Source organism: Sparus aurata, chromosome 1 (assembly GCF_900880675.1).
Source record: "Sparus aurata chromosome 1, fSpaAur1.1, whole genome shotgun sequence".
NCBI classification, from domain to species: domain Eukaryota; kingdom Metazoa; phylum Chordata; class Actinopteri; order Spariformes; family Sparidae; genus Sparus; species Sparus aurata.
In genome coordinates, this window is record NC_044187.1 from 32765182 (window position 1) to 32788101 (window position 22920).

Consider the following 22920-nt stretch of genomic DNA (forward strand, 5'->3'; position numbering starts at 1 on the left):
CAAGCTGAGTGACCTTCTCTCTAATGAACTCTAATATAGAGGATAGTGTAAGAAAGTGTCACCAACAACAGGCAAAAGACGACAGGCTCTGAGAAATCATTTTCTTTTTTATTAAAAACAGTATTGCTAGTTACATAATTCATTCATAAATGAGAATGTGCAACTTTAAGAGCCAAGGCAAAGAGATTAATGGTGTAGTCCAAAATCAGATTTTTTTTTTCCATTAGTGTTCCAGTATCTGATGACGGTGTTGGAGGATTTTATTAACTTGGTTTGCATTTAATTAAGACATTAACTGCATGTTTTTCAATCAAAACACAAAAAACTGATTGCATATGCGTTCACCCAGAGCACCCAAAACAATTAAACCCAAATCAGTATAAAAAAAAGAAATACATAAAACCATTAAAATTAACAAATATTCTCTTGTATATATAGTTTAAATGTGCTTTTATTTTTTCTCCACTTTATCTACTAGCAGATTCTGGTCTTTGCCTCCTCACACAAAGATTTTTCTAACTCAAACCCTTGCTCTCCTCTATTCTCCTCTTTTAGTTCACTCTTGAAGGCAACTTATTACTTTGAGAAAACGAGGCATCCTCTGTCGTGTTTCAATTGGCATGGAAAACAAAAAGGAAAGGTAAAAAAAAAAAAAAAAGGCTGAAAAGAAGAAAAACACACATTATACCCCCCTAGTGCTTCTTTAATCATCCACTCAGTAAGTATCTACATCTCACTCGGCACTAAGTATATGCATTCTTCTACAGAACAAGCGAGTACTTAAGAAATGCAGGCAAAAACAGACAATACTGTGTCTTCTCCCGTGTACTGTTCTGTAGTTAAAGCCAGGTAGGCTCTGGTTAGCAGTAAATTATACAGAACTCAAGAGTTTTATATCTTACAAAAAAACAAAACAATTCCAAATGACAAGAATCGACTCTTACATACAAACAAGTTCACATAGTCCATTATCTTGCAGAATAGAAAACTGCTGAGTTCCATATACATTATTCCCAACTTGTAACCCTGCTGAGAAAAAGACACCTTGAGATTGGTTACCCCCCGTCACTTCGGACAAACCCATCAGAGCTATACTGAATGAGCGAGGCACTCCAGTTAAGCCCACACAGATGCTCCTAGAGACAGTCTTGTATGTACACATTCATAGGATTAGAAATGCACCCACTGAATCCTGCGATAGCTCCCAATAATTACAAAAACAAAGGGGCTTACATTTAACAGAGACTTCACTTTAGGAACATAGCGTCTATTCCAACGAGATGGAAAATGGTTTGTCTGATCCATATCTATGGATTACAATCAAATACAGGAAATGCAGCATCCTCATGCATGTTGGCGATGGACTCTCATCGAAACGTACTGCGCACAAAACAAAAGCCGAAGATTTCAGTGTAGCTGCTGTAAAAAGTCTGAGTGTGTGAAGTTCTTGCATTCTACATTGGCAGTCGCAGCAGTAGCAGTGTCGTTTGGCACATGTGCATTACTGTGGTACAGAGCAAAGCAAGAACAGGAATAACCACTACCAAAACAGAAGCTGAAGCTTTACACATTATCTGATTAGATCATTAAACATCGATTCTCAGTGGTAGGAAATTGTTTGTTTTTGTTGTAAGAGAGAGAAAAACAATGGGAAAACATTCTTTCGATTTCTTCGAAACGTAGTGTAATAGCCATTTCTGTAAAATTTCACCAAAAAGTGTCCCGTTATGATCCCGTAGTTCTTTCTAATCAGTTTATCTAGTCTAAGTCTACGCTCCGACCTCCAAGGAAAAGATAAGTTCTCAGATGAAGCCACGGTCTGTCGCAGAGAGAATTAGTGTTGTCCAGGCGCGTCGTAGCGTTGGTGCGTGGAGATGTAGTGCTGTGGCCACCGTATCTGATCGAGTGGTTAGTGTTTTGGAGTTCAGGGACTCGAGGAGCACAAAGTGGTCATAGTGTCTCGTCCGGTTTGTCCACAGGGAGCGTAGATCCACGTCAGTTTCACTGTGTGGTTTTTCGGTTTTTCAGCTGCAAATGGAGGAATGTAACAAAGAGGGAAAAGAGAGAAGCTGCGAGAGAGTGAAGAGAGACAGACGAGTTGAGAGTTAAGGATGGAGTTTAGTCCCATCGGTAGTGTTGTGGTCCCCCATTGTCAGTTCAGCAAGGGCAGTAAGTGGGAGGAGGTTGTCGTCTTGTGATGCACACAATCAGTTTTTCTGCAAGAGAAGAGGCACAAGTGTGGGAATTGATCTCGTGTGGGGCAGCTAAAGTGAGCCGCTCATGCCTCACATTAGGCGGGAGGAATCGCACGTTTAAAAATTGAGATTCACAGCTGTGCCGTTAAAATAAATACAGTACACAAAAGTGGCTGCCGACAAACGTTATCACACGTTAGACAAAATTAATCAAACTGTGCAGAGAGAGAAATAAAATTACATTTCACATCTATTTTTCACCAGCAGGGGGAGCAAAAACAGTCCACATACAGTACAATGGGTGCTCACTGACAACACTGGTTACAGTCAAACACACAAAGTCACAGTTCTTAAAACACAACTACAATATTAGGCCATGCAGTGAGTTGAGAGGAGCAGCCTTTGGGACACACATACCATGCGCTGACATGCAGTGTGACAGTGGGTGTAGCCTAACCATCGTAAGAATCCATTAGAGGCAAAGAGGCCTGCCTCTCCCCATACATCCCTCCCTGAGAGAGAGAGAGACAAAAAGAAGGAGAGCGTAGGAGTGTGATAGATTAAGAGAGACACGGAGGGACGAGATACACAGCGAGGACGGGGTAAATAAGGAAATAAGAGGGTTATGTGTGAGGAGACAAAAACAGAGAGGAGAGAGAAAGAGGAAAAAAAGTGGAGGGCACCACATGAGAAAAACAAAGAAGGGTTAAAAAAGGTTAGTGTAATGTTAGGTCATGTTTCGGTGGGGGGGGAAAGAACACCGGTGAGATTATGTGCATAACAGATCAACCACAGCGCTGCAAAAAGACATGCATCAACATGCTGTCTGTGGGTGTGTGTGAGAGCGTGTCCGTTCACACGCTCACGTTTTTAGCAGGAAGACAGGATATTAGTCTATCTCATCCTGAAATCTAGAATCTCAGAAAGGTGTGTGTGTTGGACATTATCAACCAGCTTTATTTTTTACAGCAATTTGCATCTCTTTAGCTGGGTGATGATGTGCAACCAATATCCACGCTGAAAAACACATCATACAGATTTGTGACGGCGCAGACTCTGCACTGATGTCCCCTGAAGAAATGATGTAGAGGTTTTCCACAGTATTAACACACGACACGATAACAGGAAGTAACACCCTGTGAAGGAACGGCTCAACAAGAAGATGAACTCTGTGGTAAAACACTTACAAATATGTCTGTCTTACATTATACTGAAGTAAGTAAAAGGACATAGGAAATATATGGCAGAGATTATAGTAGGGGAGTTAAGTACTTCTCATTGATGCAGTCATGCAGGGTGATATGTGGGAAAGGTGTGTGTGTGTGTGTGTGTGTGTGTGTGTGTGTGTGTGTGTGTGTGTGTGTGTGCGCGCGCATTAGGCAAGTGTTTACCTCCACTGCATCTCTGTCAGCAGGTTCGAGTGTGTTATCGAGAGTGTTCCTTCTCCCTCTCTGGTCCAGTGTGGAGTAGGCATCTGAAGAGAACAAACGCATGTTAAACCAGAGAGAGGTTTGCATGTTTTTTATGTGTGTGTGTGTGTGTGTGTGTGTGTGTGTGTGTGTGTGTGTGTGTGTGTGTGTGTGTGTGTGTGTGTGTGTGTGTGTGTGTGTTTGGTCACACTTGCCTGGTCCCAAGTCATTCATTGGAATCATTTCCCGGTCCCCTTTGCCTCCTGTGTATTAAAGACAAAAACACAATGAGCATCAATGTGAAGTGTTAAATGTTACTGCAGAGTTAACAGCCACACCGGCTCCTGCCAAAGATAGAACTGTGTGTAGGTGTGTGAGTGTTTTGTAAGTGTTTCAAGTGTCAGACATGAGCCAGCTAGTATCTGCAAATATACACTTCAGTGTGTGATGGGTGGGGGCTGGAAAATTTCAAATCCATCAAGGCTGAGACAAATGAGTAAGAATTCATTGCAACTTCTAATTCATTTCTACTCAGCCTGTAAAACAGCCTTCAACTTATCAACTCTAGTGCAAACATAAGGGGAGACAGGGAGGAGTCCTGATCCTCTGATCCTCTGCTACACTTTGACAGCCAAGTCTGTAGAATTAGGAGCAGTGCTCTGTGGAGCTGAAGTGAAATAAAATAATTTGGAATTTAAGCTTTTGCATGTCCAAACATAAAAAGCGGAGAACACGTAATCAGTTTTTAGAGCAATCAGAATTCAATTTAAAGATATAAATCTGACCCCTAATGGTTCAGACTTTAGCAGCAGTTCGTGTGATGCATTTCCCCCCAAAAAGTCTTTTTTGTATTGTTTTTGGTGGTTTTGCAGTGGAATTGCAACATTTCAGCTCACATCAACAAATGAGTTCACTAACACGCTAATAATGTTTCTGTATAAACAATACTTGAACTAAACTCAAAGATGGGACACACTCGAGACCTGCTGTCACTAATTAAACTCAGAGATATGTAGCCTTGCAGAGCAGTATTATTTCCTACATAGCTGCCTGACCTTTGTCTATGAGTGGCAGGGTGCTGCTGTCCTCATATCCTCCGTTGGCCCTGGTGTTGTTGCTGGGAGGGTTCAGGTTGACCATGAAGTCCGTCTTCTTCCAGCCGTCCTTCTCCAGAGTGCGCCGCAGCTCCTTGTAACCCCACACTGTCTGCAGCACCAGGCCGGCTCCACGCACCTCCCGCTCAGAACGGTTACTGGTGATCGTGAAAAGTAAAACAAGATGGAACATTTGAGGGATCACGAAGGTAAGTTCTTCAAAACTGCACATTCAACATGCTGCAAAACTCTCACTCTCAAAAACTCACCCGTCCTTGTTAATGAGCACCAGTCTTTCGATTCCCTGTGAGGCCCTGAGGGTCTTGGCTGCATCCAGGCTAGAGCCCAGCACCTCATGGAGTGTGCTCAACACCGACACCACCGTCTCTTCTGAAAGTGCTCGCACCGGCTGACTCTGACCACCGCCAGGCAGGTTGGCCACCAGGTGAGGCACCGCGTGTTTACCTGACCACACAAGCACAAAACACTTGGAATACACTACTGATGCCATCCTCTTGATGAATAGACACTTCAAACAGTATTTTAAACACTGGCGGACAGAACATGAAGCTCTCCATGTCTCACCTAGTAAATCTTTGTTGCGTGCGTCGATGGCCAAGTTGCGGAGGGCCCCAGACATGGCGCGGACAACGCGGTCGTTACCGTGTGCCAGCAGCTCGGTCATCATGGGTAGACCCTTCTCCTGACGCAGCAAGGCACGGATGTAACGTCCATACTAAAACAGAGAGATGTGGGGGTTTTTTCCATTAAAGCAGGGGTTGTAAGATTGTAGAAACCAAGCAAGAGTGTGCCAAATTTTGAAAGTGTCCAACATAAAAACAGCTGACCCCCTCCCTTCAGAGCCACTCCTCCGAAGCACATGAACGCACACTGTTTGACTAAACCAACAGACTTCCCAGTAGCTGTTGCTGCCTAGCTGGGAAGTGTGTAAGCAGCTCGTTCACTGGACTCAACAAGCTTTCTTATTTTTTTTCTAGTAAATACATAAACAACTAAAAAATGTCAAAATGCCACAATCATGTAAACACGTGACAGTAACTCCTTACTGCTGTAGGCGTGCAGAGAAGCCTTTATTATTACACTACATGCATATGGAGGTAGGTCAGTGTGGTATTAGGCATCTTTCCCGAGGAAACATGCCAACTAGTTTTCAGTCTCCCATTTGATCTCACCTGTGGTAACTTCTTAGCCACAGTACTTAGAAAATGTCATTCAAGCCTGGACATGCCTCCTCTAAAAGAAGATGTAATTTCTTCTTCTGCCGTAATGACAGGATTTTCAAGGTTAGGAAAAGGTGAAAGTAGCTCCAAGTAAGGTCATGGGCAAAATGTAGAAAGTCATATAATGATTGTCTCAGCGAGTTCTTTGGAAAAGTGTATTCTACTGTCTTAGTCAATTCCTAATAATGATTACCCAACGACTCTAGCTGTGTTTGGTCCTGTAGCGTCGGTGCTGTGAAATGGAACAGGAGAATAATGGATAGCGGTTCTTACAGTCCAGCGTCCAGCACACAGGTTCTGAACGGCTCCAGCCGAGGCTTCTAGCACGGTGGGGTTCTTGGACTCCTTTAGCAGAGAGGTGTAGATGCGGACCACCTCTGGCTGGTACAACAGCTCGTAGCCTACAGGAACGAGGCCGAGAGAGATGGCAGGACAAGGAGCGAAAGTGATGAGGAGAAGGTAAAGACAGCAGGAGTAAATGCAGAAGAAACCACAACGTTCTGGACAAATGCATATTTCTTTTACATACATACAGCACATTCAAACTTAGGCCTCTCTTTACCTTTAGCGGGTGTGGTCCTCTTTGGAATGTCTATTATGTCTGCAGCTTGATCCTCATCTTTCCTACCTGAAATCAACATTACAGCCATAAAAACACACAATCTCAAGTTTTAGTGTAGACAATTAGTTCTAATGTTATTTGTTCTCGTGTGGTTAGACATGTGCTACGACCAAAAGCTGAGATGCATGTTAGGTATTTTACTACAACTCTTTCACAGTGAGAGGAAGTCGTGCATGTTAGTACTTGGATAGTTACAGCAACCTGTTTGCTACTCTATCACCAATACCACTAAGAATATAACAACAGGCAGCGGAAGCAAAGTGCAGTCATACAGGGGTGAAGAGCTTACCTTTGGAAAACCACTCATCTGTAGCCCAGCAGCAGAGAAAAGACCAGAGGAGGGAGAGGAGAGAACGACAGAACAGGAGGAAGAGAGAGCATTTACAGTAAGTAAGAGGAAAGCAGCCATAACTGAGGCACCCAGTTAACACCTGCTTACATCCTAACAGCACTGCTGCCATCAACCACACACAAACCAGCATTGAGACATGCCAAGTATGAAGGCTAAATAAAGCTGATCAAGGATACAGGAGCTCGGACATCATAATTGCTTTGTACAGCATCAGTCTGAGTATGTGTTGCTGTGATATATTTGTTAGCAAAAAGAAAAGTATCGGGAAGGGTAATCAATGTCTGGCTTTTTCATATGAATGTTGACAGATTCACTGTCACTGCAAAATGATTCCGTAATAACACAGACGAAGGGATTAAACAGTAGTAACTGAGTTTGTAGTTGAGACAAAACAAATCAATACTCTCAGTGAAACACAAACAGTGAGCTGCAGGAGGATGAGCATTCTCCCAGTTGGAGAATTGTTAACATTCCTGTGCGAAAACTCGTTTTGTTTGTACAAGTGTGTGTGTGTGTGTTCAGTATCAGTCTAGTGAAACACTGCTGTCAACAGTGACATCACAGCAAATGTCCCTCCTCCTGTCTGAACAGATGTATAGTACATGTCTCTGTCTTTCTCTGACACAGACCTTTGCTCTTGCGGGAGCTGAAGCAGCCCCCCTTCTGGCTGGAGGGGGCGGGGCCCTGGTTGATGGGCTGGGCCTCCTGGTAGCGCTCACAGCCGGGGATTTCGCGATGCACCTGATAGGACAAGTTCCTCAGCAGACACACGCTGTTCTCTATCAACTGCAGCGTTGGAGGGAAAACGGTGGTGCGGAGGAAAGAGAGGAGAAGAGGAGTGAAACCAACCTGCCAAGTCTCCCATTGCAAGTACATCACGTCACCTAACCACAGTGCATCATACACCCTCTTGTTTCAATTATTTCATTACATTTGGTCTAATGAAAAGAAACTGCCAGATTATCATTGCCCTACTGAAACATTGTTAGGCTCATGATGGAGAGCTTTTGAACGAAAGGGACTAACATCACTGCAGCACAACCAGAGATATTACCTTTATACCTTGTCTTCTTCTTTTTCAAAACTTGCACTCTCATCACCAACAATGCAACTAATTTGCTGACAGCTTAATTGGACATTGAGAGCCACAAAAAGCTTTAAATAACTTTTTTTCACATATGTAGTTGAAGTCCCGAAGGCCTGTTAACACAGTTTGGCGTGTTAAATTGATGCAGTTGCTCTTTAATCAATAGCAATTACACTTACCTTATTGTCGACATCTTTACAGTCGATCTGGGACTGGACGATGTACATAAGTGAATCGACCAATCCTGTGCACTCCCTCAGCTTCCTCCTCGCCTCACTTCGTTCTGAACTCACATTTCTTTAGACAAGAGGAAAGTGGAGAAGAGCAGAAACAAGAATGTGAAACGAAACAAGGATTAGCAGTCTGAATGGCTGGGGAAATAAAAGAGGCAGTTAAAGAGGTTAAAGGGGAGAGGAAAGAGTCAATTTTAGTGACTACAAAAGGATTCCAGCATACAATACTTAAACACACCCCCAAGAGTTGTTTGAATGAAACTCCTGTTAAATCTGCTGGTTTACAAAGAGAGTACAGTTTGGTGAGATCATGTTTCAGCTCTGGACCAATTTATTCAGCTGCTCTCTGACTCAGTCCTACTTAAGACATCTAACAGGGTCACAGTGGTTGGAAGCATGGAAACTGGAAACCCAGTTTTGTCATTCATGGATGTAGAAGACATGTAAAGAAAGGAACATGGGGGAGAAAAACTCTGTGGAATGATATTCAGCCTATTGTGCTGATTTGTTTTTCCTAGTGACAGACACACCCTCTCACACAATAGCAGGACACATTGCCTTCCACAGCAGGGGGCACTGATTTCACTCCACTGCATAGTGCAGGAAGTTTATTTATATACTGCAGTAGGCAAACATTAACAATGTAAAACGCAGACTAAATTAAAAAAGGACAATGGTGCAGAAGACAGCCCTACTTCTAGAAAAACGAGAGAAGATTCTGGTGTCAGGTGAGGTCACTGGCAGTAAACACAAAAACAGACACTTCAGTCAGAGGAAGATGGATTAATTGGCCTTCTCGAGTTTCAGGTCGGGACAGACATTCATTCATTCATTCACTCATTCATTCATTCATTCATTCACTCATTCATTCATTCATTCATTCATTCACTCATACTGTGTTTACAGTTTCTACAACTTGTGTAAATGTAGGTGTAAGATTGTCTTGTGCTAGAGACAGACTCCGCTGAGCACCAAATGTTTAGGCAATGTTTTGCTGTCACTTACAGACGAGACTTGTTTACGTCGTGAACTCTGAAATCTACATTGCTTTGTGCAGCAAAAAGCATATGAACCAACAGGGTCACAATTCAAGTTCACCTCATAACCCCAAAACTATACTTTATACACCAATGCTTTCAAAAGGTTGTTAAAACGGAAAAGGTTTTGTATTTTCTTAGGTATCTTCCTTTCATGAAATACATAGCTAAATGTGTTATTAATTTCCTGTTCTTTCACTACGTCGATTTGAATAATTTTGTTCATAATTATGTTAAAATAATATCCCATTCATCTGTACATAGGCAGATTTTTAAAATTCTATTAAAAATGATGAACACTGTCGATTATATTCTCGTACAACAGATCCCCAAGTAGCCTATCTCTGACCGTTTTCAAGTTGTTCGACTGCAGTATTTATTTAATGATTAAATACTAGAGACGTGAGAGATATGATATGAATTAATTAATTGATCCAATGTTATTTTGTTTATGCCAATCATTCTGCTGACCTTGACCCCCTCCAGTACACTGTATTTTAAATGATTGTGCAGATCATCTGCTCCACTGTATAGTCACATGAGGTACTGAGAGGATACTGTCCAGACCATTTCTGAAAATGCCAAACTTCTTAAGCATTCAAGATCACCAAGTTATTCACACACGATTCCCTAAAACCTGCAGCTGAACACTGTAATTAACCGTGTGGTCAGAGGGAATGCATAGATAACAGGCCGGCAGGCTAGAACAAACTGTTTACACTGTATGTGTCAATGCCCCACTGTTCTCTGCTCGCCCCCTCCCTGTCAGCCCTGACATTCTCTTCTTCGGCCTCTCCTGATCTCTCAGAGTTACTGTGAGCCTGGACTTCAGTCACAAATAACTGACATTTAACCCTAAAATCTTTTAATTAGCATCATACAAAATTGGATAAGATATCCTGTTTATTCCTGCTAGTAGTTGAAGTAAAAGCTTCTGACAAGCCAGGGTTCCCACTCTTTTCATATGAGTGATTTTCAAGGACTTTTTCAGTACATTCTCAGTGACCATCTAGCTAGAAAGACAGGCAGGCCTCGCGCCCATATACTGATATGTTCCCCTCTTTGGAAGTCTGATTTAAAAGATTAAAATAAACAATTAGAATCAACTACCAACTGGTTTCCTTTAAAGAAATATTTATGGTTTTGTTATACTTAGTATACTACTTATACTATACTGTATCATATACTATAATACATACAAGCGATGATTATATTCCATACACTCGGTAGTCTCCATTGATGTAGCACCCACAGCACTTACTGAGATCTGTGGTGGATGCCAAGATGGACCACTGAAAATGCCCAGAGTCACAACCTACAGGATTCCAATCAATGAAGAGCACTGGTTTTTAAATCAGTCGCTCACTGTCACGAAGTGTTAAGAGTAAAACACAGAGTGCATCCGTCTCATCTTTTCACTGCAGCTCTGCACCACCATTTAGGGAATTAATAGTATAAAAGTAACAAAGATGGTAGAACTGTATTTCACTATATGATGGTTAAAAAAAAAAAAAAACTTAAGTTGGACTTCGAAGTTCAGTTGTTCAGTTGTTACTTTCTGTTGTTATCAGTTTATCAAAACATATTTTCAACTACATTAGTAGCTATATTAAGTGCAGTCTTTAATGAGGTACCGGCCCACCAACTACGAGATGCAGCTATAATAATTATACATATAATTTTATGGTCCATCTGCCATTATAGAGCAGCATACTGTTTGAACAGACAATATTGTAAGTGAAAAGGTGCCCTTAGCCAGTATTTAGCCAGGGTCCGACTTGCATACATTTGAGATGCTATTCATAATTTTAACCCTGGTCCACATTATCCTTTGAATGTTAATATGTGTCTTAACTTAGCTAAGCCCTTTCAGATGACGAGATAATCCATTTTGGGGAGCTCTGATAGAAAAATAGGAAAAGGATTCCAGTATTTTCCAGGGCATTTGCTTTTTCTCTCATTTTCAATGTGTTTTCCATGACTGGAAAAAACGATTTTCCAGGTTTTCCAGGATGCGTGGGAACACTGCAAGCAAGATAAATTGCATGCTTGTTTCTTTCTAATGAAAAATATTATCCAACACTAGAAGATAACCAGAAGCAGCATTTACAGCATATTTTAGCTGATAAAAACTGGTTAGAAAAGGTTTGTTGAGTGCAACAAACTTTCTTGTAAAATGGACCAAATGTATTATTAATGACAAGAACACACTAGGCATTTGTTTTCTGACTGTGCCATCATTCTCATTAATGATGGCTTCACATGAACACATTGTAGCTTCTTTCTTTTGTCTTCATCAAGACCACCCCATGATGTTTTTCCCTTTTCTTCTGCTCTGTTAATTCGTCATTGCTCCCTTCCTCCCTCATACATCCCACTGCTTTGTCAGTCTGTTGAGCTGGCATTTTTCCATTTCCTTCTCGTCTACATGAACCCTGCCTCCATCCATCCATCCATCCATCCATCACCTTCCATTATATCAAATCTCCGTCCTTCCATACCTCAGGCAGCCTGCTGTGTTGGTGAGTGCAGTCTCCCACTCAAGATGTCTGGGCTTGCAGTTCTCCTCCCCTCCTCCTGCTCCGTTGCTCCCTCGCTCCCAGCCTGAATGGGGCACCATCACCTCGTCAGAGAGGGCGTGCAGCGCATGGTCCACAATCTCCATTTTCACAGAGTCGTGGGACGACAGATTCCACAATGTCCCTGGGGGAAAACAATGCAGAAATGCCATATTCAGTTAAAAAGCGTACTTCCACAAGTTCAACCAGTCAGACCAGAAACGTCAACTGGTTTGTGAACAGTCCAAATCCATTTTTACACAGTGCGTGTCTTTGCAATGTGTCTCTGACCTGTGATGGTGTCGGTGAGGTCCTGGTCCCTGGTCTTCCTAAGCAGCCGGACCAAAGCAGGCACTCCATCACAGTTCTTGATAGCGATCTTGTTGTCTGGATCTTTGCCAAACGAGATGTTCTTTAGAGCTCCACAGGCTGCGTGTTGAACCTAGAACAGAGACCCAATAATAGTGTATTGAGCTGTTAGTCTTGATGAAGCATCACTTAAGAGAGCACCGATTACACACTTGCGTAGATTTATTGTAGTAGTAGAACAGTGTCATGCACTTGTAACTGTTGGAGTGTACTACAGTTTACATGGGTCTTGGCATTGCTACTCGTGCATTTAATTGTCTATCATTAATAGGACATTAGGTGTGCACATTTCTCACACATTTGCTCTATAAAGCAGGGTTAATATCAGCGCAAGTTCATGAACATTCTATACTCAGTATCACACACTTATTTGTTTAAATTGTTGAAAATATTTTCAGAATAAACTCTTTGTTTTATTGTATATCTCAAGCTTTCATACTGCCCACACTCACACACATACACAGACTAAATGTGTGGATGTTTTGGAACCACTTAAAAAGCGGTAAGAGGATGCAGTCGCTTTTGACCCATATTTCCAGCCAGCAAGTCATCCGACACACACCAGACTTCAAACTCGTCACTGGCCGCAGAGCATGAAATGTGAAATTAAGTTGCTTCTTTTGCCTCGAGAGTGGAATGCATGATGTGGTCGGTCTGGTAATGCCCATACAAACATCAGCAAAAAAACGTTGCCACAGCTTGTGCTAAATGAAAGGGAATCGTAGAAAAACCTCAGAATGTTTTGGCCGAAGCCATATTTAGCACAAATGTTGACCTACGGGATTTGAGGAGAACTGAAATACGTAATGCTTATTTCCATTTCCCTTTCAGTTGGTATTAGTCGTGAGTCTCAAGTTCATTTTGTCTCAGGCCAGTGATCCGTTTTGATATTGCGTAAGAAATACACTACATCCCTTAAGCCTCTCTTTTACCCCACCTAGATCACCCCACCTATAATAACACACATCTAGTAAAGAATGAACAGAGAGATGTGGAGAAAATAAGCAAAAACAGACCTCTTTGTTTGGGATGTCGAGCATAGAGACCAGCGCTGGGATGCCTTTCAGACGACGCACATCAGACTTCACCTGGAAAACAAAGGGACGTGGATAGAGGGAGGTCAAGTAAAGTCCAGTGTTGATGTTTTTGATAGAGCCCAGCAAATCAAAGGGGTGGGCAAAAAAATCAAGTTTTAAAAAGCAAATGTTGCAATGATCCACAAATAAATCAAATCAGAACGCCAACAGAGAAAATCAAAGCACAGGACACATGAAAGCATGTTGGAAGCCCATCGATTGAGAAGAAATAACATGGGAAATCCTTAAATTGCAACAGTAAGATCACTTTGGGGTATTTTTTCTTAAAAGGTCAAAGCAACACTAATCTAGATTTTCTTTTTCTAGCCTTTCACAAGTTGTTGCTATGTCCACAACTAGAGACATCTAAAACTGCTGACAACTGCAGATAATGTTATGTAACATCATATGTAACATTATTTCCAATACATCAGTACCTCACGTTACAACAATATCATTGTCGTAGTATTGTACATACTGTGGCTAAAACTGTATTGCTGCCAGAGACTGCTGTGATAAAAAAAACTGAAGGCAGAGCAAATACCGGATTTTCTTTATCTTCCAGCCAACTGCGGCTACATATTTTTTTCTTCTTTCTGTCTGTTCATAGCAGCATTATCGCATTTGTTTTATTTGAATAAACTTCACTGGAATTGCCACTTCAGTGTGAACATTAAAGTCACAGGTGGTGGCCGTGCAGAAAGCCAGATTAAACATGCAGTTTGAGTTAAAACAACATACAAGATCAATAAACACACATAGTGTCTGTCTGCCAAGCTTTTGACAGACTTCCTCACCGCACAACCCTGTTTGCTGTAAAGCACTCGTATACTTTTAAGTGCTTTCTGTGGCTCATGTTGTTTTAAACACAACACGTGCTTCCCAACCAGCAATCTGACCATGGCGCTTGTCCAAATTTGCTACTATCAGGTTGACTTCAGTGATCAATGGAGCAAAATCAAAAAGCATTTTCATAAACAAACGCACAGTTTTACATTTAGAGCCTGTACCAATTAAAAACAGTTCTATAGCCAAAATCCAACTCTACTTCCACTCATCTGAGTACTCCTTATCTTACTCCCACTCTGCTAGAATTATAATTTTCTGTCTGGCGCTACAGTATCTTCTCTCATGTAAAAAACATGTACGACTAATCATCTTCAGTCCTGAGAGATGTCACTTTGACCTCACTCCTCAAATAAAAAATATTAAAGTGTAGTCTATTCTTATGCACAATGAAAACAAGGCTTTCAACATATAAATATATGCTTGCACGTGTGCATCTCTTACTTTATCATTCTTATAGGTGAGGTGCTGCAGGTAAGCAGCTGCATTGCTCCTGACGGGGTCCAGCCTGTAGTTGAGCATGGCAATGACCTCTGGCAGCTCTGGTTGACGCCAGCCGCTGGGGCCGGGACCTTTCCTCAGAGTGCTGTCCAATGAAGCCATGCTCCCTCTTTCACCCTGGGCCAGCGGTGCCCCTCCCCCCCAATAGTACATGTCCCCTGGACCGCTCATATCGCCATCCAAGGTGCCTTCGTAGCTCCTGGGGAGGGGGGAGAAGGACAGGTGTGAACGTTAACATTGTTTTTAAAGACACACTGACATTCACCATCAGAGACATAGCGGATGAAACAATAATAATTCCCCTTTTAAATGAATGTTGAAGGAAAATTATCATGTGCACTTCTGACACACAACAATCTCAAAGTTGACTCTGTAAACACTGCACACAGAACAGACAGAACTCATCGCTGAAATACTGCATGAGTCAATACAAAAACGTACCCAGTCCTGCGTGGGGGACCATGAGGAAATGCATGGAGGTTGCGGGGCACAGTGCTGTAGTGCATTGGGTGTCCCAATCCATAGTCGGGCTCATCATAACCCATGCTGCGCTGATCATCCTCCAGACCGTACGGCTCTGCGACAAACCTCGGGATGGCCGACAGCTCCAATGCACTTCCCATACGCACAACCTACAGAGACAAGCTCCAAAATAATACAAGCTACAACACGAATGCTGTTGCAAACTTATGATATAGCTTGTAGATTTGTATACTCTGCTCTAGAACTTCTCTCCTATTAAAATTACATTCTTAACATGTAAAACCTAGTTCATTAAGTGAATCTTGACCAAGTTAAAATCCTGCATCAAACCAAATGATTCAGTGATTGCTGAACATACCTGTGGCTGAGCAGCATAGGGGTCCAGCTGGTTCCTGCTGTGGGCTCTGTAGCTTGGATCGAGAGTTCTGTAACCATCTGGATGGACCGGTCTACAAACGGGACAGGCAGGGAGGTTAAGAATGAGAACAGAAAAAGAGGCCTTGATGGGACTGAATTTCAACAAACATGGTACCTATAGCGATCATCCATGCGAGCTCCCCTGTTAAGGCTTGCGTATGTCTCCGATGGGGGTCCGGTGCGGTAGTCGTCGTAGCCCCCTGGAGGTCCGTAGTGGTAGTTGCGGGGCACAGTGTGAGTGGGGTAGTCCATCGGCATGCCACCTGGGGGTGCCTGCCTGTAGACCATGGGTGCAGGGGTAGCCTCCCATACCCGTCACTGAACCCCCACCATCCAGGGAAAGTGTGTCTGACACGGAGGGGATGACTGTGCGAGTGGTGGTCGTCTTTACTACTTTCTTTACCTTAAAGAGCCAAAGAAGGGAGGCATGAAATGACAGTTAATATTTAAAAACGTCCACAGGTCACTGTGCAAACACACATTTTCCATCGACTCATGTTACCGTGGTTTCTGTGCGCCGCGTGGTCCCATCATCACTGGTCTCTAAGGAGACAACAGGTGGCGACTCCTGGGGGTCTTCCTCCACCGTGTATGACTCCTGCACCATCTGACCAGGCTCCATCCTGAACTGCAAACACACACACACACACGCCGAGTATATAACTGAACACATATCCTCAACCCTTGTTAAGAATTCAACAGCTGAAACAAAGAGACAGCTTCAAAGGTGCTTACGTGATGTGACCCGTTGATGTAACCCTCGTTCAGTGTCAGCCTTTCTATGTCCGCATCACAAGGAAGGCGGCCGTTCTGCAGTGAGGAAGAAACACACATGAGGGAATGCAACACACACACGCAAACACACAGCTCAGAGTAAAAAAGGATGAACGTGCATTCACACACACACACACACACACACACACACACACACACACACAGAGACAGACAGACAGACAGACACACACAGAGAGACAGACAGACAGACAGACAGACAGAAACTGACTGAACAAGTAAGTAGCAAACGAAAGTGAAAGCATCAACTGTCGTCAATTTAAATTTAATTTTAATGGCATCCAGCTCAGGCTGAATATAGGAAAATAACGATCATCGTGACAGCCTCAGCAAAGTCCTGTTTGTTTATTTTTGCAACATAAATCACATTCATAAATCATATTCATTCAGCTTCAACATATTTTTCTCCTGGTCATCCACGCCCTCTCTGAAGCAGCTTCATGTCCCCCCGAGGGGGCCCGCCCCCAGGTTTGGGAAACATTGAGTTACAGTGATGCAACTAGCCAATAACAGGCCAACCGTAAACCAAACAAGCTTGCTGTTTTTAGAAATTGAAAGTATAAGTCAGTGACAGTTGAGCACTTTGTCTCTCAGCCAAAGGGAAACTCAGCATGGACTGATGACACAACATGAACTCCAACAGGTATGTAAACATCATGAATATGAACATTGAACATGAGTTCACGTTTCCATTCTTCACCTGTTAACACAATGAGGTAGCTAAATGTAGCATTCACAAATGCATTCACTGAGATGATGGAATGAAGTGAGTGATAAAAATGAATAATGACACCTAGAGAGAAACAAATCTCCAACAATCTCTCTAGCATTGCCCGTCTAGGGCTGGTGATGGGTGTGGTGCATTTCTCATTCCAACCACAGGAGGTGCTTTATGTATCGCTACAGCCATCTCTGCAGCTTCATCTCCACCAGGGGCACAGCCAGGGGAGAGGAATTGCTCAATACAGATTCAGAGATGGAATCGAGTTGTCTCACACTCACAAAAATGTTGTGTTTTCATATTAAAAAAAAAAAACCTTTCTGAAAGTAGAAAATATTACTTGTGGGAGGAGCAATGACAACCTGCCCAGATTAAATGAACAAGATACAGATAGAATGCACTCTTTCGTTGAGATGAATACTTAGTCGGGGGGAATAGTAGAAAGTGCCGGGCAGATGTGAGCATGTGAGAACCTGTCAGTGAAAACTGAGGTCGTGTTGCACAGCCTGGGAGAGTGGCAGAGGCATGCTGAAGCCTCTGGGCTATGTAAACACGCACAGGAGAGATAAGAACCAGCACAGGCTTCACTTCTGTTCTGCTCTCACTGTAACACACACACTCTACCTAGATTCCTGCTTCTTATCAGTCCCTAGAATTACCTGGGACGTGTCCCGTCACTAAAGGACAGCCTACTGCGAAACAAAAGAATGAAAGCGAGCAAGCGGCAGAGCCCAGTTGTTTATGACAGTGTGTTTCAAAGGTTGCCTTAGGCCCAAAGAGTGTATGTGTGTGTGTGTGTGTGTGTGTGTGTGTATTTATGCAGTTTATTCATTTAAGTAAAGATGGAGCGTGCCAATAAGGAAGCAAAAGAATGAGTGAGCGTGAGTCTGTGTCTGTGAGGTAAGCTCAGAGCATGAAGTCAGCCTGCAGTCTCTTAACCAGGTTAATGACTCACGCATGATAAAGAGGGTGTGTAAGCAAACAGCACAACACACTAACCATGAAGCAGATTTACTAATCAAGACTTTTAGCAAGAATTCACAGCTGATGATAAAGGACTGGATCATTGTCCTGGTGAATAGACCATGTCCCAATTTAAAAAAAAACAGCTGTGGGACCTTTTCATTATACCCCCCAATCACCAAATATACCAGCAGGCTGATAAACTGAAGCTACAAACCTAAACTCTAGATGATGTTCAAGGAAATGACAAATCTAACAATACAAATTATCAAGCAAGACATCGGTCCCCATGCAAACTCCTATGGACCATTGAGACAAACATGACAGGTGGACACTGGGTTGTTAATCTTGATTGGAGGAGGGATATTATGATGATGATGATGATGATGACGACAATGACGGGAAGATTTCGGTTTTGAATGACACATGGACGGTTACTCGGGAACCAATGAAGGATGGGACAAAAATGCGTGAATAAAAGCAGTGGGGAGCAATAGAGGGTGTAAATTACCTCCTCAGGAAGGCTTTACTTGATGGTGCTTCAGTCGTTTAATTCGACAAAACCTTTAACTTCCAAAATTAGAGCTAAATTCAAGTGACCACCAAGGAGGTATTTTTTTCCCCAAGTTCGGCCATTCAGCAAGTCCACAAAGATGGGATGGAGATGACACTGGATGCATCCAAATGGAGAACGTGCGTGCGGGTGAGTGAAAAGGGCAGATGAGGCAGGATGGGGGTTGTTTTTCCGCGTTACCTGCATGTTGGGGAGGGGGCGGGGCAGGGTGCCGGCACACGACCTCCGCTCCTCCTCCAGAGCTCGGCTCAGCATCTCAAACTGCCTCTCCTGCTCCCGCACCGAGGCCAGCAGGGAGGCCGTACTCGCACACTGCTCCATTCACACGCTGAGAGCAGAGCACAGGACAGGACAGGGCAGGGTCAACACCAGACAGAAGGAGAGATTCAACCAACACCGGGATTTAATTAAAGGTGAGACACACAGCAAGGCTGAATCACCCAAGTAAACAGATATAAAGACAGAGGGGCCCTCACACACTGAAGTGCTAATGAAGTTGATATTCAGAGGTTACAAAGCAGCAGGAGCTGACGCAGGAAAGCAAAGTGAGGGAGAGAAGGAGAACTGTGCAGATGAAACATGAAGAGCAGAAGAGCGAGAAACACAGCAGGCATAAATAAAGAGCTCACGACTTGAGAATTTATCTCTGAAAGTGATTATTCGGTTCAAATTCAAGGTGGGACCAGCATCAGCAGAGCAGGCATGTTAGCGAAATACTGTCACGTTTTCGGTGAGATTCTTCACCTTTTGCTATGCAGTGTTAAAAATAGGAGCAAAGTGAGATACATGACAAGAGACAATTACAGCATGTTTCCAGCTGTAGTGTGAGGAGCTTGTTAGCACTTCTTCCTCCCAAGGTTGCAGAGAAAGTGAGGAGGAAGAGAAAGGGGTACATGTGAGAGCACTCAGAGGAGTTATCACAAGACAGTATCACATCACCAGCATACACCAAATGTGAAAAGCCAGAGGTGTTTTGAATTGGGATGGTGTGGTCTCTTCAACAGGATAAGAGATGGCTGGCCTTGTTTCCTTGCTTTCTTTTATACGTATTATGCCATGCAAGTTATAATACGTGAGGCATTTTATTTGCAGGCCATTAATTTCAATTTATTGTAAAAGGGAGATTACATTGGAGCATTCATCATAGCCTGACAACGATTAGCTCTACAAACTAAAAGCAATAAACTGGATTTAAAAGGAAAGAACCATGTAACAAAGTATCGGTTATCAGTGTCTGCCTCCCCCAAAAATATACATGTCAACCCCTAATTTACATTCAATTTCAGAGGAAAAGCTTTCATTCAAAACAATTTTACTTAAAGTCAGTAAAACGTATCTGGTCCTTCTTCTGCACTTTTACTTTCCTAACTCGGGAGTTTAATGATTATTCAAATGCAAAGGGAGTGTTTGACACCAGAAGTCTCATGGGAACCCAACACACTTTAACATGCATTTTAAAATAATTTGCTCCATTACATCACCGTTAATTATGGAAGCAACAAATCAAGACAAATACCAGCGATAGTGCAGCAATGAAGAACATTGCTTATAGAGAATTAGTATAAAAAACAAAAGAAAAGAAGCAGGAAAGTTTGTTTTTATAATTGTCAGTCAAGATCACTCGAAGATAATGCAGCCTGAACACATGGTACAGATGACCTAAGCCTAAATTACAGAAGCATGATAATGAGTCAACGTCACTCAGCCCAAATTAAGACAATGACAAAGTGCTTTTTATCAGACTTCCTCAGCAGGGACGCTGGTGAGTGGGGCATGAGGAATCTTGGGAGGATTACTTCAACACTGTCTGTCTAATAACTGGATGACATGAGCGCGGCTCATCTCCAGACCAGGGCAAAAAACATTTTCTACTTCAAAGTTCACTGACTCATGGAGATCAAATCTGCTCTCTGTGTCATGCACACAGGACCAGCTGAGCGAACAAAGACTCCAGTATTAAGTCTGAGTGTGAACACATGCCAGCCTGAGCGCGTGCACACATCTGTGATTGTGTATGTGGGTCAGAGACTAAATAAAGGTGGCAGGTGTGTGTGTGTGTGTGTGTGTGTGTTTGTGTCCGACGTCGGTTATATCCTTGAACACTGAAACAGAGCTTCTGTAAGTCTTGGTCGAGTTGATGCTGCCTCGTTTCTCTCCATTAGTGAAGGGGGGTAAAAAAAAACATAGTTGTTTGAAACACACGCGCACCTAAAAAAAAAAAACACACACGCACCACCATTGTCGCACATTCCACTGGGAGATTTAGCGTGTCATATCCTGTCTCAGCTGTTGGAAGCTGTCCTAATAAGGGAGCCCTTCACCCTTTCATTGTGCTGCTCTCATCCGTCTCTCACACCAACACTTTGACTTCCCAGCCAAACACTTCAGTCCTGGAAAGAGAGAGCGGGCGCCGTTACTTTCTATGACCTATCAGGATGTCCGACCACGACCCAACAAAGTGCTTCTTTGTCGATAATGTTCACAAATTGAAAGATGGCTTGAAATGATCTCAAGTGGGTGTATTGACCCCTGGCCTAATGCTGAGAACGCATTAAAACTTCAACTGAAAACTTGACTTTACTCAACAATAAGGCTGTACCGTTAGCGCTGACATTCAGAATCTGCTGCACTGCGTTTTCTTGCATGTGTATTTATCTTGTTTAAACCCAGTATTTCTACACAAGCTCAAATAAGGATTAGGCCACAATAATATTATGACTATTTTTGGAAAGATGTTTCAGTGTTGTTTCAAAACATGTCCAACTCCAGAATGTCACGAAGTCCAAAAGGCAAAATTATTTATCAGTGAATTGCTTCAGAAATTCGCCTTTTTAATCATCAAACAATTTCATGATTCATTCCATATTTGTTGGTGTTTAGCCTGCCGAAAAACACATTTACACTGCAGTCAAAAAAACCTTTATTAAAAGGTGGTTTATCAGCATTCCTTGCCTCTGTATCTGTTTGTTAAGTGACATCCTTAGGCAGAGTTCAATTGTTTTGCAATAGAAACAGATTTTCTGTAGATCTCTGGCTTGTGAGAGAGGCAGTGGTCTTTGCAGGCAGACTACAATTTTTAAGCTGTTGTGATGTCCTGTACAGACAGAGTGAGTCAATCTGCCTCTGCCAGCTAGTTTAGTACAAAAGATGTGTGTGTTAGATATATATAATGTCTAATGTGGTGTTATTTGCTTCTCATCTTTCTAAATCAGGCTGAAAATGTTCATTTTTCCCAGCTACAGCAGGTTAGTTTGTTGCACTGTTCTCCCAGTAACAGCCCTCATCCTTGGGATGCATGGAACACTTTAAACACTTCAAATTGAAATGTTCTTTGTTTACTGCCAAAGATGTCAAAGTATAATGTTGGTACAAGCCTATTGATGATACAATTATGTCATCGGTATTTTATGCCTCATATGAATTAGCTTCCTTCTTCTGCGTGATATTTATTGAGGAAAATTGATTTAATTAAAAAAAGATAATTAACCACCTCATTCAAAAGATTTCCATGAGGACTTCTTTTCCTCTTTTTAAGGGGCAATGACATCAAATATAATGACAGACATTGAAAGCTTCTTTTCGAAAATCTTAATAGAAGATTAAAATGTAAGCAAACCAGAAAAAAGAAATTCAGTACAGCCCCGCTCAACAATGACGCATCTTTGCTGAGATCCCAAACACAAAAAGATAGCAGGTCACTAAATGTGGCAGCAAGCTACCAATAAATGTTTGTTGTGTCACAAAGGCTGCCTACAGCAGCTGTCAAGTTATACATGAGGGACCAAGATTTAAACTCGGCAATGCAGCACTGACACCATACATCAGATAAGACTTTATACCACGGTCTGAGTCGTTCTTTGTGGCTCTGTCAAAACGTCAACACTTTTTTGAGAGCATAGAGGAAGGCGGTCCCTTGAGCCTCAGTGCAACAGCAGACGCACAGACCCACACAACCTCTACAGCTATGCCAGCGGCACCAATAACATTCTTGTGGCAGCGAGCAGTTCCTTGTGAGAGAGTTGTAAATGGCTTTAGCCACTTACATCCCGGGCATTAGTCATTAATCTATTGTAAGGCCATTAGCAGCAACCCTAAACCGTATCTGTTAATGGGATAGCCCTGGAATTACACTGCTAAGCCACTTACCATCCTGAGCCAACACACAACACAGATGTACACGCACTACTGGTGTCCACTACTACTATGTGAAGTACACACTCACAGCCAGTAGGTTGTTCTATCACCCAGTGCCCACTGGGTTTTGTGACTACAGTGCAATTCTCTAATTTTCATATGCCATCACTGCTATTTCAGAAACTTTGTCACTGCTGGTTGTGGCAGGCTGACACA

The 22920-nt window shown here is 42.6% G+C and overlaps 1 protein-coding gene across 1 annotated transcript; it reads right to left on the bottom strand.

The window, feature by feature from the left end:
• Positions 1-87: 87 nt before the first annotated feature.
• On the bottom strand, positions 88-18891 carry ctnnd1 (catenin (cadherin-associated protein), delta 1). The gene is given in 23 exon segments (XM_030416941.1): positions 88-2216; positions 2653-2707; positions 3587-3669; positions 3820-3867; positions 4660-4856; positions 4968-5163; positions 5284-5434; positions 6213-6340; positions 6502-6567; positions 6851-6868; positions 7543-7699; positions 8180-8297; positions 11772-11973; positions 12120-12270; positions 13214-13285; positions 14564-14819; positions 15062-15252; positions 15462-15552; positions 15636-15818; positions 15820-15923; positions 16023-16148; positions 16256-16330; positions 18751-18891. Coding segments are annotated over 23 exon segments (2868 nt in total). The 3' UTR covers positions 88-2157.
• Positions 18892-22920: the final 4029 nt, after the last annotated feature.